At 35.8% G+C, this 12649-nt stretch overlaps 1 protein-coding gene across 1 annotated transcript in view; it reads left to right on the forward strand.

The window, feature by feature from the left end:
* Positions 1 to 822: 822 nt before the first annotated feature.
* LOC107846719 (nuclear transport factor 2-like) overlaps positions 823 to 12649 on the forward strand; it is a 19071-nt gene continuing 7244 nt past the window's right edge. Inside the window, exon 1 of the mRNA XM_047400073.1 lies at positions 823 to 1184. Coding sequence (XP_047256029.1) covers positions 823 to 1184 — 362 coding nt within the window. The remainder of the gene's footprint in view (positions 1185 to 12649) is intronic.

Consider the following 12649-nt stretch of genomic DNA (forward strand, 5'->3'; position numbering starts at 1 on the left):
ACCAGGATGATATCCGCGGTCCGAGCAGCTTTTGCAGGTTTAGTAAAGATTGGGGAATCATTAGAGGAAGGCATCCGAACAGGAAAAATTGCTAAAACCTCAACATCATCTGAATCTTCTATATTCCCAAAGAAGAAAAGAGAGGATGCGACTGCAGTCTCTACTAATTCTGTTGAGAGGTTAAAGAGGAAATTCAATCCTAGGAATATTCTTTCCTCATCATCATCATTAAGTTTTCAGCCTGTATTCTACGCTCAACCCCAATGTCAAGCTCCAATTCCAAATATTTTACCCCAGTGCCAAGTTCCACAGCCAAATTATCAGTCTCATACTCAAGCTACTTTTCCAAATAACCAAATAAACGTCCAAACGTCTCCAAATTATCATCAAGTACCTCCCCCTGTAAATCAGAACCATTATAACCCTCCACGTCCGAACTTCGAAAAGAAACCTCCCCAAAACTTCATGCCGCTAGCTGAAAGTCATACCCAGCTCTTCGAAAGATTGATGAAAGTTGGTTATTTGCATCCAATCCATCCAAAGCTTATCAATCCAACCTCCCGATTTTATCATCCCAATCAAAATTGTGCCTATCATTCAAGAGCAGCGGGACACAGTATCGAGGATTGTATTAACTTGAAAAATAAGATCCAAGATTTGATCGATCAGAAGGTTATCACACTTCAGTCGCTGACACCAAATGTTAACAGTAATCCATTGCCTAACCATGGGGGACCTACAGTTAACATGATTGAAATAGAGGGTGAATGAGCGTCTAGCAAGGTCATAGTAAATTCAGAATGACTCAAAAGAAAAGAAGAGATGGAGAAGATAGAGAAACTTGTTGCCGCCTTAAGTAAGGATTTGGTAGGAATTATTGTGCCTGTTATGGTCCCAGAAAAAACATTTAAGCATGGAATAGAGTACCAGCCAAGAAAAGAAGATGAGATCGAAGATAACTCAAAGGAAAGTCCGTCTAAACCATCGCCACTCCTGCACCAATCATTTCCCATGCATGAGATTTCAAATGATGATGGTCTTGGGGATAGGATAGAAAATCTGTTCGAGGGATGCAATGCTGTACCAGAAGATTTTTCAAAGCCCAGTGGGGTAAAAAAGGTTGCACCAGGAGAGGCTTTACAAAATTGGACTTTCACTCCGCTCCTTATTCGTCGCCTGTCATGGTAGATGAAAGGGCTATTACTAATAGTTTAAAGTCGGTGATGATCTGGAGGAGGCGCTGTGATCCACCCTTTTATGTCTCAAATTTTTGTTTTGTGTTTTACAACTTTCAAAAAGGCATGGGCCCACATTTGTGTGGGTCATAAGCCATAGTTTTTATTTATTTTTCAAAAGGCCTCCCTTTATTTAAGAAGTTATTTTTTAAATATGATTATCTAGCATGGTTTATTTTGGTAGCAATAATTTAAAAACCTGCCAATGTCATGACATGTCAAGGGTTAGACGAACAAGACAAAGGAAATAATGATGAACAGAAAAGATAACGGGGAGCCGTTAGTAGTAGATATAGAGGAATGTGAAAATCAAAAGAAGCCCAACCTGGAGGAGCCCTAATCCTACCTGATATGGATGGTCAAGAGTGGACCAAACCAATCAATTCTGATGCGGTAAAGATATTGTGCTTGAAAGATCTTATAGTTTAATTTTCTTGGTTTATTTGTAATCGCCTTTATAATAGTATCAATTTCATGATGTGTAATTGCCTAGAACTCTGTCCCTTTATGTATGAACTACGTTTGACCTGAATTCTCAAGAATGAGATACGTAGGCGGCCTATGTCGGCTTCGGTCAACCCCTTAGAAAAAATTTGTCCTTTTTTTTTATGTATGAACTACGTGATGACCTGAATTCTCAAGAATGAGATACGTAGGAGGCCTATGTCGGCTTTGAACCCATTAGATTTTTCTCTATATCCCTAGCGTAGTCTTGAACTACGTTTGACCTAATTCCTACTTCAACGGGATACGTAGGCGCCCCAACGGCTCGGTCATATAACCTTAGGAAATGGAAACTGGGCAGAATTTTCGAGAAGGAATCTCGAAAATTCACAAGAGAAGATCAACACCAACAAAGTGAATAAAGATCAACAAAGACTTCAGATCCACTCGAGATGATATTATCTCAGGCTACTTTAAACTGGGGCAGAAATTTTAAGGAGGACCTCAAAATTTCCACCAAATATTGAAATATATTTCAAATTCTCCAGCACTAGAGGTCAAAGTTGAGATTTGAGAATCACCACCTGTGATAAAGTCTGGGAAGATTGAATCTCTGTCTTTGATAAAACTTCTGGTAGAGAGCCTCGACAATACTGAATCCCTAGCGATCCTCCATCAAACATCGAACATTGTCAGAATCAAGAGAAAGTTGGTCGTTGATCTAGCACATGGCATGACTGGTAGAGATTTTCTAAAGTCTTGCAGGAATTTTCGAAACTATTTTCTAAAAATTAAGACTACTTTAAAAAATCTATATAAATCTTTTACTTAGTGATTGCCTAGACATCTATTGGTAGCAGGGAGCGGTGGTGGAGGTACCAACATGGCAGAGTACCCAAAAGATGGCGTGGAGCAAACGGAGAATCGAAGAAGGTCAACACGGAGTAGTTTCACTCAAACTGATTATTTTTCTATGGATGCAGGGATAAAAAATGAGAGTATCTTTCAAAAAACCCCAAGCAAATTGGGAGTCATGCCAGAGCATATAATGCTTAAGAACAGTATTTTGGGGTGGCCCAAAATGGGTTTAATACTCATTTATCGAGGACCATTTGAATTGTCCATCTCATTTCTTGATATCATAGAAGGCAAACAAAGACATTTTTTTTCTTTCTTTACGAACATTGTACTTAGAATCTTTCTAAAAAAAATAGTCGCTGGCAAAAGCGACTTCGTGTCTACTAAATATTTACCATGAGCACAGGTACATTCAAGGGAGTTGACACAATAAATACAGCAATCAAAGGATCACTAATAGGAGGAAGTGCAGAAAGTCATCCTCAAATTTACCTTAAGTGCAATGGTATTTGAGTAATCCCCAAACAAGGGTTTTTGCCCATTTACTTGCAGTCGGAGGATTTGTTATCTAATCATTTCTTCGAAAAGAAAATATTGATAGCAAAATAAGCCATTCAAATTATGATGCTCAGTATTTGTTGTTAAACTATCATAAAGCTTGATCCTGGTCGCCAGCGAGAGCGACATTATGTCTACTAATCGTCTAGCTTGAGTACAGGTACATATAGAAAGCAAGAAGTAGACAAATTAATTCAGGTGAAACTGATTGCATATCATTACCAAGAGGGCCATTCATATCATCGCCGAGAGGGCGATTGCATATCATTACCGAGAGGGCCATTGCATATCATTGCCGAGAGGGCCATTTCATATCATTGCCAAGAGGGCCATTGCATATCATTGCCAAGAAGGCCATTATATATCATTGCCAAGAAGGTCATTGCATATCATTGCCGAGAGGTCCATCTCATACCATCGCCCAAGAAGGCTATTCAATATCTCTTGACGTGCTAGATAAAAACGCTGGCGTCGAGGATATCATCATCATTTAATATCAATTGACACGCGAGACAGAAACGCTGGCGTCGAGGATATCATCATCATTCAATATCTATTGACGCGCTAGACAGAAATGCTGGTGTCGAGGATATCATCATTATTCAATATCTGTTGACGCGCTAGACAGAAATGCTGGTATCGAGGATATCATCATCATTCAATATCTGTTGACGCGCTAGAAAGAAACGCTGGCGTAGAGGATATCATCAGCATTTAATATCTGGTGACACACGAAACATAAATGCTGGCGTCGAGGATATCTCATCTTTTTATGAATCAACATCTGAGTGCATCAAGAGTACACAATTTGAAGGGACGCCTTCAAGTCGGTGTCTAAGACGGATGATATATGAGATTTCCTAGAAATTGATAATTTGAGGGTCATCTATAAGTCATATTATTTAAAATAGGATAGTGTGCAAGATCACCGATGAATTGATAGCATGTAGGTCATCCATAAGCCACAACAATATCCTAACTGGATAGTATACAAGATCATCCAAAAATCGATAGTCTGAAGGTTATCCATAAGTCACAACTAAATCCTTACCAGAGAATATGCGAGATTATCAACTTGATACGTCCAAGGGTTCTCTATAAGCCGCGTCATATCCAAGATCGATTATGTGCAGGATTACCCAAGGACTAACAATTTGAGAGATATCCATAAGTCATATTATATCCAAGGTTGGATGATGTGCAGGGACACCTAAAAGCTAGCGATTGGAGGGATAACTGTAAGCCATCTCTTATCCACGGTTGGATAATATACAGAATTACCTAAAAACTAGCAATTCAAAGGATATCTGTAAGTCGCCTCATATCCAACATCAAATAATACGCAAGATCATCCAAAGATTGACAATTTAAAGGAAATTTATAAATCGATCATCAGCTATAACCGGAGAGGTTATCATTCCACATACAACAAGTGATATAGGTAACCAAAAGGGTTGCCACACCAGCACAAGATTACACGGTTGTAGGAACCGTTCTGCATAAAGTATCGCCGGTGTCCAAAAGGGCCACCCCACTTTGAAGACATATTCAATCAACAAATGTCATAATTATACAATAACCAAGAGGGTTGTTGTATTTGTTGTTGCCAGTTATTTCATACCAAACAGATACATGAAGAGATGACTCCGTTTTTCAGGCCACAAATCACATGGAGATATTGTAAAAGACTACCTACCTCTTTCGTGAATTATGTTAGCAGCAAAATGGGACATAGTCTAGAGAGGGACATCAAACTCTTTGGTTGCGAGCTAAAGGATGATCGCCACCACTATCCAACCACACCCCTGTTATAAGGCATGTGGGTATTTTGGGATGTTCTAATTCTCAGCTTCAACTTCGGGATATTTCTTAACTCATGCCGAGGGTAACCTTCTCTTTCTTCCAAATTCAAGTGATAGGACTCCTAGAGTTTTGGAAATTACGCCCAGGTAAATTCTTACCTATGGATGTGAAGAGCTCCACGTTCATGGTTAAGAGGTTACAAACCTCTTTTCCAAAACTCGATCAACTTGTCACTCATCCTGAGCCAAAAATCATCTAAAATAAAAGACTATCTTTGCTACTAAAAGAGTCGAACTACAAGCAGTCTGATTCTCCAAAATCTTAGGGATATGTAGTCTGGGATCTATGTAGAAAACTCGACTGCATTCCAAACTCCCCCCTAATCCCTTTACTCCCCAGCTTCTCGATTTAACCAAAAACTCTGAAATCGTGATAGTTGGTGAATTTTCTTAAAAATCATGCTTGAAATCAAGCTTTATGAACTACAAATGGCCTGAATTCTCATGAAACCTGAGATATGTAGGAAACATGATACCGAGGTCCGGCCATAACTCCATGAAACTCGTGCGAAGATTAACCTCTTTTGGATTCGAATTGGTGATCGGACAAAAATTAAGAACGTCAAACTCCCTTTGCCCAGGGTTGCTTGCATCCACCCTACCCAAAGGGAGGGGCAGTTGTTGACACCTAATATTTGCCCTCCGCAATTAAATTTAATCTTGGAATTTCTTCAATTTTTAATAAAAATAAAAATATTTATTTCATCCGGATAAATGCGCTCTAAAATATTTATTTGGGTTGATTTCATATTCACATATGTGAGATCGCATAAATTTTTTACTTAAATGAGTATTCTTATCAAAATTGGACTTTTTATTTGAATTGAGCTTGAGAATTATTTCAAAAGGGCAAATCTTGATTCAAATATAATTTGTTCTTGAAAGTAATTTATTTGGAAAAATATGTATTTGATTTTCATTAAATGAAAAAGTCGGGGATTAAACAAGGTGATAATTCGTATCGAATTTTGATTCAATTTAGTCAAATTATTAAATTTGATCCTAATTGAAATTATTGGTCATATTTGCAAAGCAATGAACCAATCTAATTTTTAATTGGATCAAAATACTAATTAATTTTGGCCAAATCCTAAATTCTTAATTGGGGATTATATTTTAAATAACCCCCAAATTCTTAACAATTCCCATCCATCCCACTCTCTTTTACCCATTCACCAGCCCAACAACAAATTAATAACTACCCAGGCCTACTCCAACGTCAACCCAGTTTCTGACCCGGCCCATTTCCCCCTTTCTTCTTCAATAGCAGAAAACAACAGCTTTTAATCAACACCAACCATACGCACAACATCATCAACAATTCAACAACCAAAAACATCAATAACCCATCAATTTCCACATTGATAGATTTCAACATCAATGTTTTCACCCAACAACGACGATCTCAACCACCCAAAGACCCGATCAAAACCCGTCACCATGCGAACAACATCTCCGACCTGATTTCAAGCCCGACCAACTTCAACCCTACCTCAATCCGATGCTCGCATGCATCACACTCATCCCAAGCGAATTTTATGTGAAGAAAGGATGAGAAGTTTCTAGAGGATTGCTTAGTTGGCTCGTCCAATGTTCAAATCCATGAATCTTGGGATAACGGTACAAGGTTGGTACATATTAGGACGATTTTGATTGGTTTGAGTGAGATGGTTCTATTTACCCCATTTTCTATTGGATTTCTTCCAAAATCTGTTGAAGATAATCCTAATGGGTACCCTTGTTGATGAAACCCTAGGCCATAAGAGGATTTGAATTTGAAATCTCAAAATATCCTATTTCAAAAATCCCCGATTTACCCCCAATTTTCCTTCTATATTAGGACCCCTTGGGTCATTATTTCAGGGGGAAATTTTTCTCTCTTCTTCCCTTTTGGATTGGAAATTCGGGCATCAAAAAATTTGGGTTGGGAAATTTGAGAGGAATGACAAGAAAGAGAGAAGAGGAAGAAAGAAAAAGAAAGAAAAGTCCTAAGAAGTTCAATATTTCAGTGGAAATTTTGTTGATTTTTAGAGAATTCGTCGGCTAGGAAAGAGACTCCGAGTTGACGATAATATTTTTTGGTGGTCGGAATCCTATCATCAATTCGTTGTCCCATTTTGCTGCCCAAAACCGGTCAGTGCTCAACTTTTTCTTTGTTGCCGTGTTGTAATGGTCATAGCAGAAGAGTTTTGATTTCGATTATTGCGTTGTATGTTGTTGTTTGCTGTAGAGGTCTTAAAAGGACATAGAATTGATGCATGAGGGATTGTGTCTACAACTTACTTTACCAGTGTCAAAATGCTTTGTTTTAATCCAACTTTGCTCGATGTTGGTAGTTTTGAACTTTTCTTGTTCCTTTTCATGAAATGGTCCAAGTGTTAGTATCCTTGTCGTTGAAAATTTTTCACTGATTCACCTTTTTTAGCTTCAGAAGAGACTTTAAATGGGTTAGAATCGAGGTTAGAATCAATTTTTTGTGAGGTAATCCATCTTTACCTTGATGTTGGTCGGTTTGAATTTTTCTTTGGCTTATTTTGAAACTGGAAAGGTGCGAGAAGTGAGATTGGAACAAGTGTTGTTAACGAACCAATTCATATGCTTGTTAAGGTTTAACGAGATTGTATGTGTCTTGACTAATTTCATTGGTACACCATTTTGCATCATCCTTTATGGCAATATTGTTTGGATGAACTTTTAGCCATGAACAATTTCACCGTTCGCTTGTTTGAGGTCTGTTCATGGTTAAAGATTTGGGTACCTTCCAAGTGATTCATTGGACTTTTCTCCTTTCCAATATTTCAAAGGTACTGTCAGCAGCAACTGGTTGGGTGTTGAATACGAATGAGCACCTGAGTAAGAATTGAGAACATTTTTAGTGAATTAGTCCTAATTGAAAGAGCTTCTCGATGTCTAAATTAAATTACATAAGGAATGTATGTCGAGTCTATGTTTGGTAAAATGGGTATGTGTTCTTTTTCATGTGAGGTCAGTTGCCAACCCCTTAGTAGATTGTGGTACCATTTTAAGATAGCAATAGTATTACTGTGATTGAATTGTAGTTTGTTAGATAAAAATCGTAGCTTTGTAACCTGTTCAGTTTAATTCAGTTATAATTTTTCTCTCTGCTTTGCAACTCCATGCTTCATTCTTCCTTTGAAAAGCTGTGATATTGTGATTCTTCTAGACCAATCTTCTTCTGTTCTGATGGAGTATGGTGTGTGTTATTATATTGATTCCGTGACCCTTGCCATATTTGAATTATTGTCTTCAAGTTCATTTGAGTTACTAAAGTTGACTGTTGTTTATCAATTTGTTATATTATTTCTCCATGAAGCATTTTGTATTTTGGATGTGTATTAATTTCGTTTCTTTTTTTCTTTGACATGACAATTCATTGGAGTCCAAACGGACTCTTTGCATTCTCTAATGGTCCAACAAGGTCCATCCTTTCGAGTCAAGCCCTAAAGAAAGATAAATATCGACCCTATGGCCTATTGGATACAAGAAACTGAAGGAAGAAGCATGGATTAAAGTCCCGTATCTGAAGCGGCTAAGAGACTTAAATGTCTCATTTATTTATTCATTTAGTTATTTATCATTGTCTCATGTATTCATTTATTCGTCGTCTTATTTCTTTATTTTTATTTATTTGGACCTCGAAGCCAAACTTGTAAACTAATACAGGTGGAACGAACCCGAGCCAAAGGTTCGGAAAAATAGATCAGGACAGGTGAAAGAAAATGGGTTGAAAACCCAACTAGATTAGGACAGGGTCGACGGTTTGGGCTTAAAAGCCTAAATCACTACTTCTCCCCTTTCCTCTTTCCCTTTTGCTTGCTTGTTTTACATATTTCTTGCGAACCTAGTTGAATCCCTAACTAAGTCGCTAAAAAACTGATTTTACAAAAACTTTTTCCTTATCAACTACTTTTCAGCAAATTAATCTTTTTGAAGTTAGCCAAAAGACGTTTTCAAATAGTCCGGATAACCGCAAGTTAGCGGACGTTTTAGGTGCCTAACACCTTCCTAAAACGTTAATAGGAACCACTTACTCAGAATTTCTAACTTAAACGATTTTCCCGTTTTGAATCATCTAAGTATTTTACAAATGTTTCTTAATTCCTTTTCAAAATTAAGTGGCGACTCTCTTTTAAAAGTCAAAATTTTTGCAAAACATCTACTATGGTGAGTCGCAGGGACAAGTCCCTAGCTAACTCTAACTGTCTGAATCTAAATTAGAGAAACAAATAAAATATGAATAACTAGTCCCTAAATGATAAGGACTTTAAAAAAAAACAATTGCTGAAGTGATGTTGGATTAAGCTAAGCGCAATTACGGTGCCGAATGTTCGAACCAATATTATAAGACATTATAGCGCAAAGTAAAATATACAGTTAGTACTTTGAACGTATTGAGCAAGTGAGATACGTATTGTACTACATAAAATGATCATGCTGAAAGTGACATAATGATCTGAACGTGGGACTAATTCTATGATCAAGTAATAAACATGTAATACTATAAGATGTTGAATAGACTGGATACAAGGTCAAAAGATATCTAAAACTAATCTGTGGAGGTTTCTGTAACCGACATAGACCATGTGAGCAATATGGAATCTAACTGTCACACAAGTTAGGAGGGTATTATGTACCTTACCATGGATATGAACCATGATTGGCGTGAATTCACTCATGAGACCACTACAAGCAAGGGAGACACTCTCAAAAAATACGGACCCTATTAACCTATGGTGTCACATAGTTTGAGATTTGGGTTATCTAAACTCTTGTCCTCTAGATGCTAAACAATAATGATATTCTAAAATTGAAAGATAAGTGCTTTATTTGAAAGCACTCTAAATCATGAAAATTGAAGAACTAAATATTCAACTGATAATGCATGATATCCTAGGTCATCTGGTGTTCATAACCTGCCATCTTTGAAGAATGCAACTAATCATGAAAATACTATAATATGAACATAACAAAAATTTCATAACTCAAGCCCAGAGTCAAGAATTTATTAATATAATGGGATGTCATAATCATGAGTATGGAAATATGTTCAAATTTATGGGAAAACATATATTTATGGTTTAGTCAAAGCAAGAAAGTGAAACTAAAGGACTTCACACTTTTTCATGGAAACTCTAAGCTTGAACAGTGAATTAGACTTGAGGAATCAAGTTAACTTTGAGACTCAATGCGTAAAATGAAATCCCTTGATCAAATCCCACATAGTTGGAGATTAAAACTTTGGTGAAATCTTTGAATTTGAAGTTTGAGGTTAAAGAACCCTAATTTTGCCTTGGGAGAAGAAAATCGCCTCTTTCTCTATTGTCTCGCTATGTATTGACTGAATTCTGAGTTAATGGAGAATTTGAGGCATTTTAGCCTTGTGATAGCTTAAGCGATGTATTTTTGGTGTTAAAAGAGTAGAAAAAGACCAAACAACTCCTTTGAAAACGTACTAACAGTGATGGTTCAGGTCACTGAACATCAATTTATTGACCAACCGTCACTTGAACTGTCACAAAATGACCAAATTTTATTCTTACCACTTAAGACTGACGGGTCATCATTGGTGTGACGGTTTGTCACCCGAGCTGTCACACTTTGGCAAACAGACATACTTTGATAAATTGAGCATGATTTTTTACTATGATATCAGATTAAGACAAAACTAGATGTGTAGGAAAGATAATTGAAATATACATCATTTGGTGGGTCTTGATCTCAAAAATACTTCAGAATCTAGGAGTTATGCTCATTTGTAGTTGATTGTAGCGAGATACTTCATAAAAAGTCAATCGGTAAGGGAGGATTTGACTTGACTATGAGCTAGGAGTTACTTGTGGCCTCAATACATGTCTAAATCACTTCTCATACTATCGCAACATGAAGTTTTATTTCGAAATGCACTTGAGGCATGGTTCTAATCTTGCCTTGGGTTTTCGAGGTGTTACATTAATATTCTTCAAAGAGTTTAAAACATAGAATTGACAATCATATTTTAAACAGTAACTACATAAAATAATAGAAAGAAAATATTATAGCCCAAGACATCAAGCGTTCAAAAAGTATAACCCACTTATTAAAACATTAGACTTATATATATTTTAACTTGAACTAACTCTAATCCCGAGACCACCACAATTTTCACTATTTAAAAAATGTGAATTTCTGATTGACGAAGCACCATAGAATATTTCAATGGGAAGTCCGTCAGAGGCGTTTCCAACAAGACAACTTCTGTCGAAAACTTAAAAATTCACATTTTATAGTATGTTTATCTTTAAAACAATTAATCACCACACTCACTTTTATTTTTAGTTTTATTTTTGGGGTAATTTTAATGTATTAACATTGAATAAAGAAAACATCAACTTGATCTAAGTCAATTTCCAAGCCAATTACAATTTTTACTACGAAAAATGTGAATTTTTAACTGACAAAAATTCACATGGGAAGTTCATCAGAGAGATTTTCAACAAGTCCATAAATTCTATTGATAATTCAAGTTTTTTAGTATGCTTATCTTTTAAAAAAAATTTATCACCATAACCAGACCTTTTTAAAAAAAAAAACTTAATGTACTAATCAAGAAAAGTAGATTTGAATTTACAATCAACTCAATTAACAAATAGCCTTTAAAAGATATGAATTCAAAACCTAAATTTAGGTATCTTTAAAAGAAAAGGTAAAAGAAACATTCTTTATATATTTAAAACCCCTTTGAAGGTTTGATCGAAAGAAAAAATCACGATAAAAACAACAAATAAGAATATTTTTTTTTGATTTGATATAATAAAATAGAAAATACCATATGAAACTACTTTAAAGAAAAAAAAATACAAGACTTTTAAAAATCATCATATCTTGACAAAGGCCAGCACAAATACAAAACTTGATAAAAAGAAGCAGCAACAACATTAATAAATTCTAATAGTTAAATCTACAAAACCAATTCATATGACGTGACTGCGTAAAGAAAAAAAAATCACTAAGAGATTTGATCTAATTCTAATTGAAAAATATAACAACAAAGAAAAAAAATCTTTTCTTTTGCATTTTTGATTGATATACAACATGAGTAATAAAAGAAAGTACCATATAACTTGATTAAAGTTTTAAAACCATCAAATCCAAGAAAAAGGATATTACAAATTCAAATTGATTTTACAAGATGCCGCAACCAAAAAATTATTAAATTTCGCCTATAATTCCACTTAGCAAAAAAAACACAAAATAAATACTTACAACTTTAAGGGTGTGTTTGGTATGAAGAAAAATATTTTCTAGAAATTTTTTTTCAATTTTTTCATGTTTGGTTGGCTTAAAGATTTTGAAAAATGTTTTCCAAAACTTATTTTCCTTAAATCTAAGGAAAATGACTTCCCTTCAAAAATTAGGAAAACATTTTTCAAAACTATCTTTTAACCTCATTCTTAAGTTGAAATATTCACACAACTCTCAAAATCACTCATCTCTACTCCGACCCTCAATTCCCACCCCCACCCCCTACCACCCCTATTAAAAAATATATTTTAAATTTTTTTCTTACCTCACCCCCCACCCAAAACCATACCTTTCTAATTTTTTTTTAAATCAAACTTTTTTCTTACCTCCCCTACCCGAACACCCTACCAACTTCCTCCCCCCTCCCCCACCCCCACCCTCACCCCCCCG

Source organism: Capsicum annuum, chromosome 11 (genome assembly GCF_002878395.1).
Source record: "Capsicum annuum cultivar UCD-10X-F1 chromosome 11, UCD10Xv1.1, whole genome shotgun sequence".
Lineage (NCBI taxonomy): Eukaryota > Viridiplantae > Streptophyta > Magnoliopsida > Solanales > Solanaceae > Capsicum > Capsicum annuum.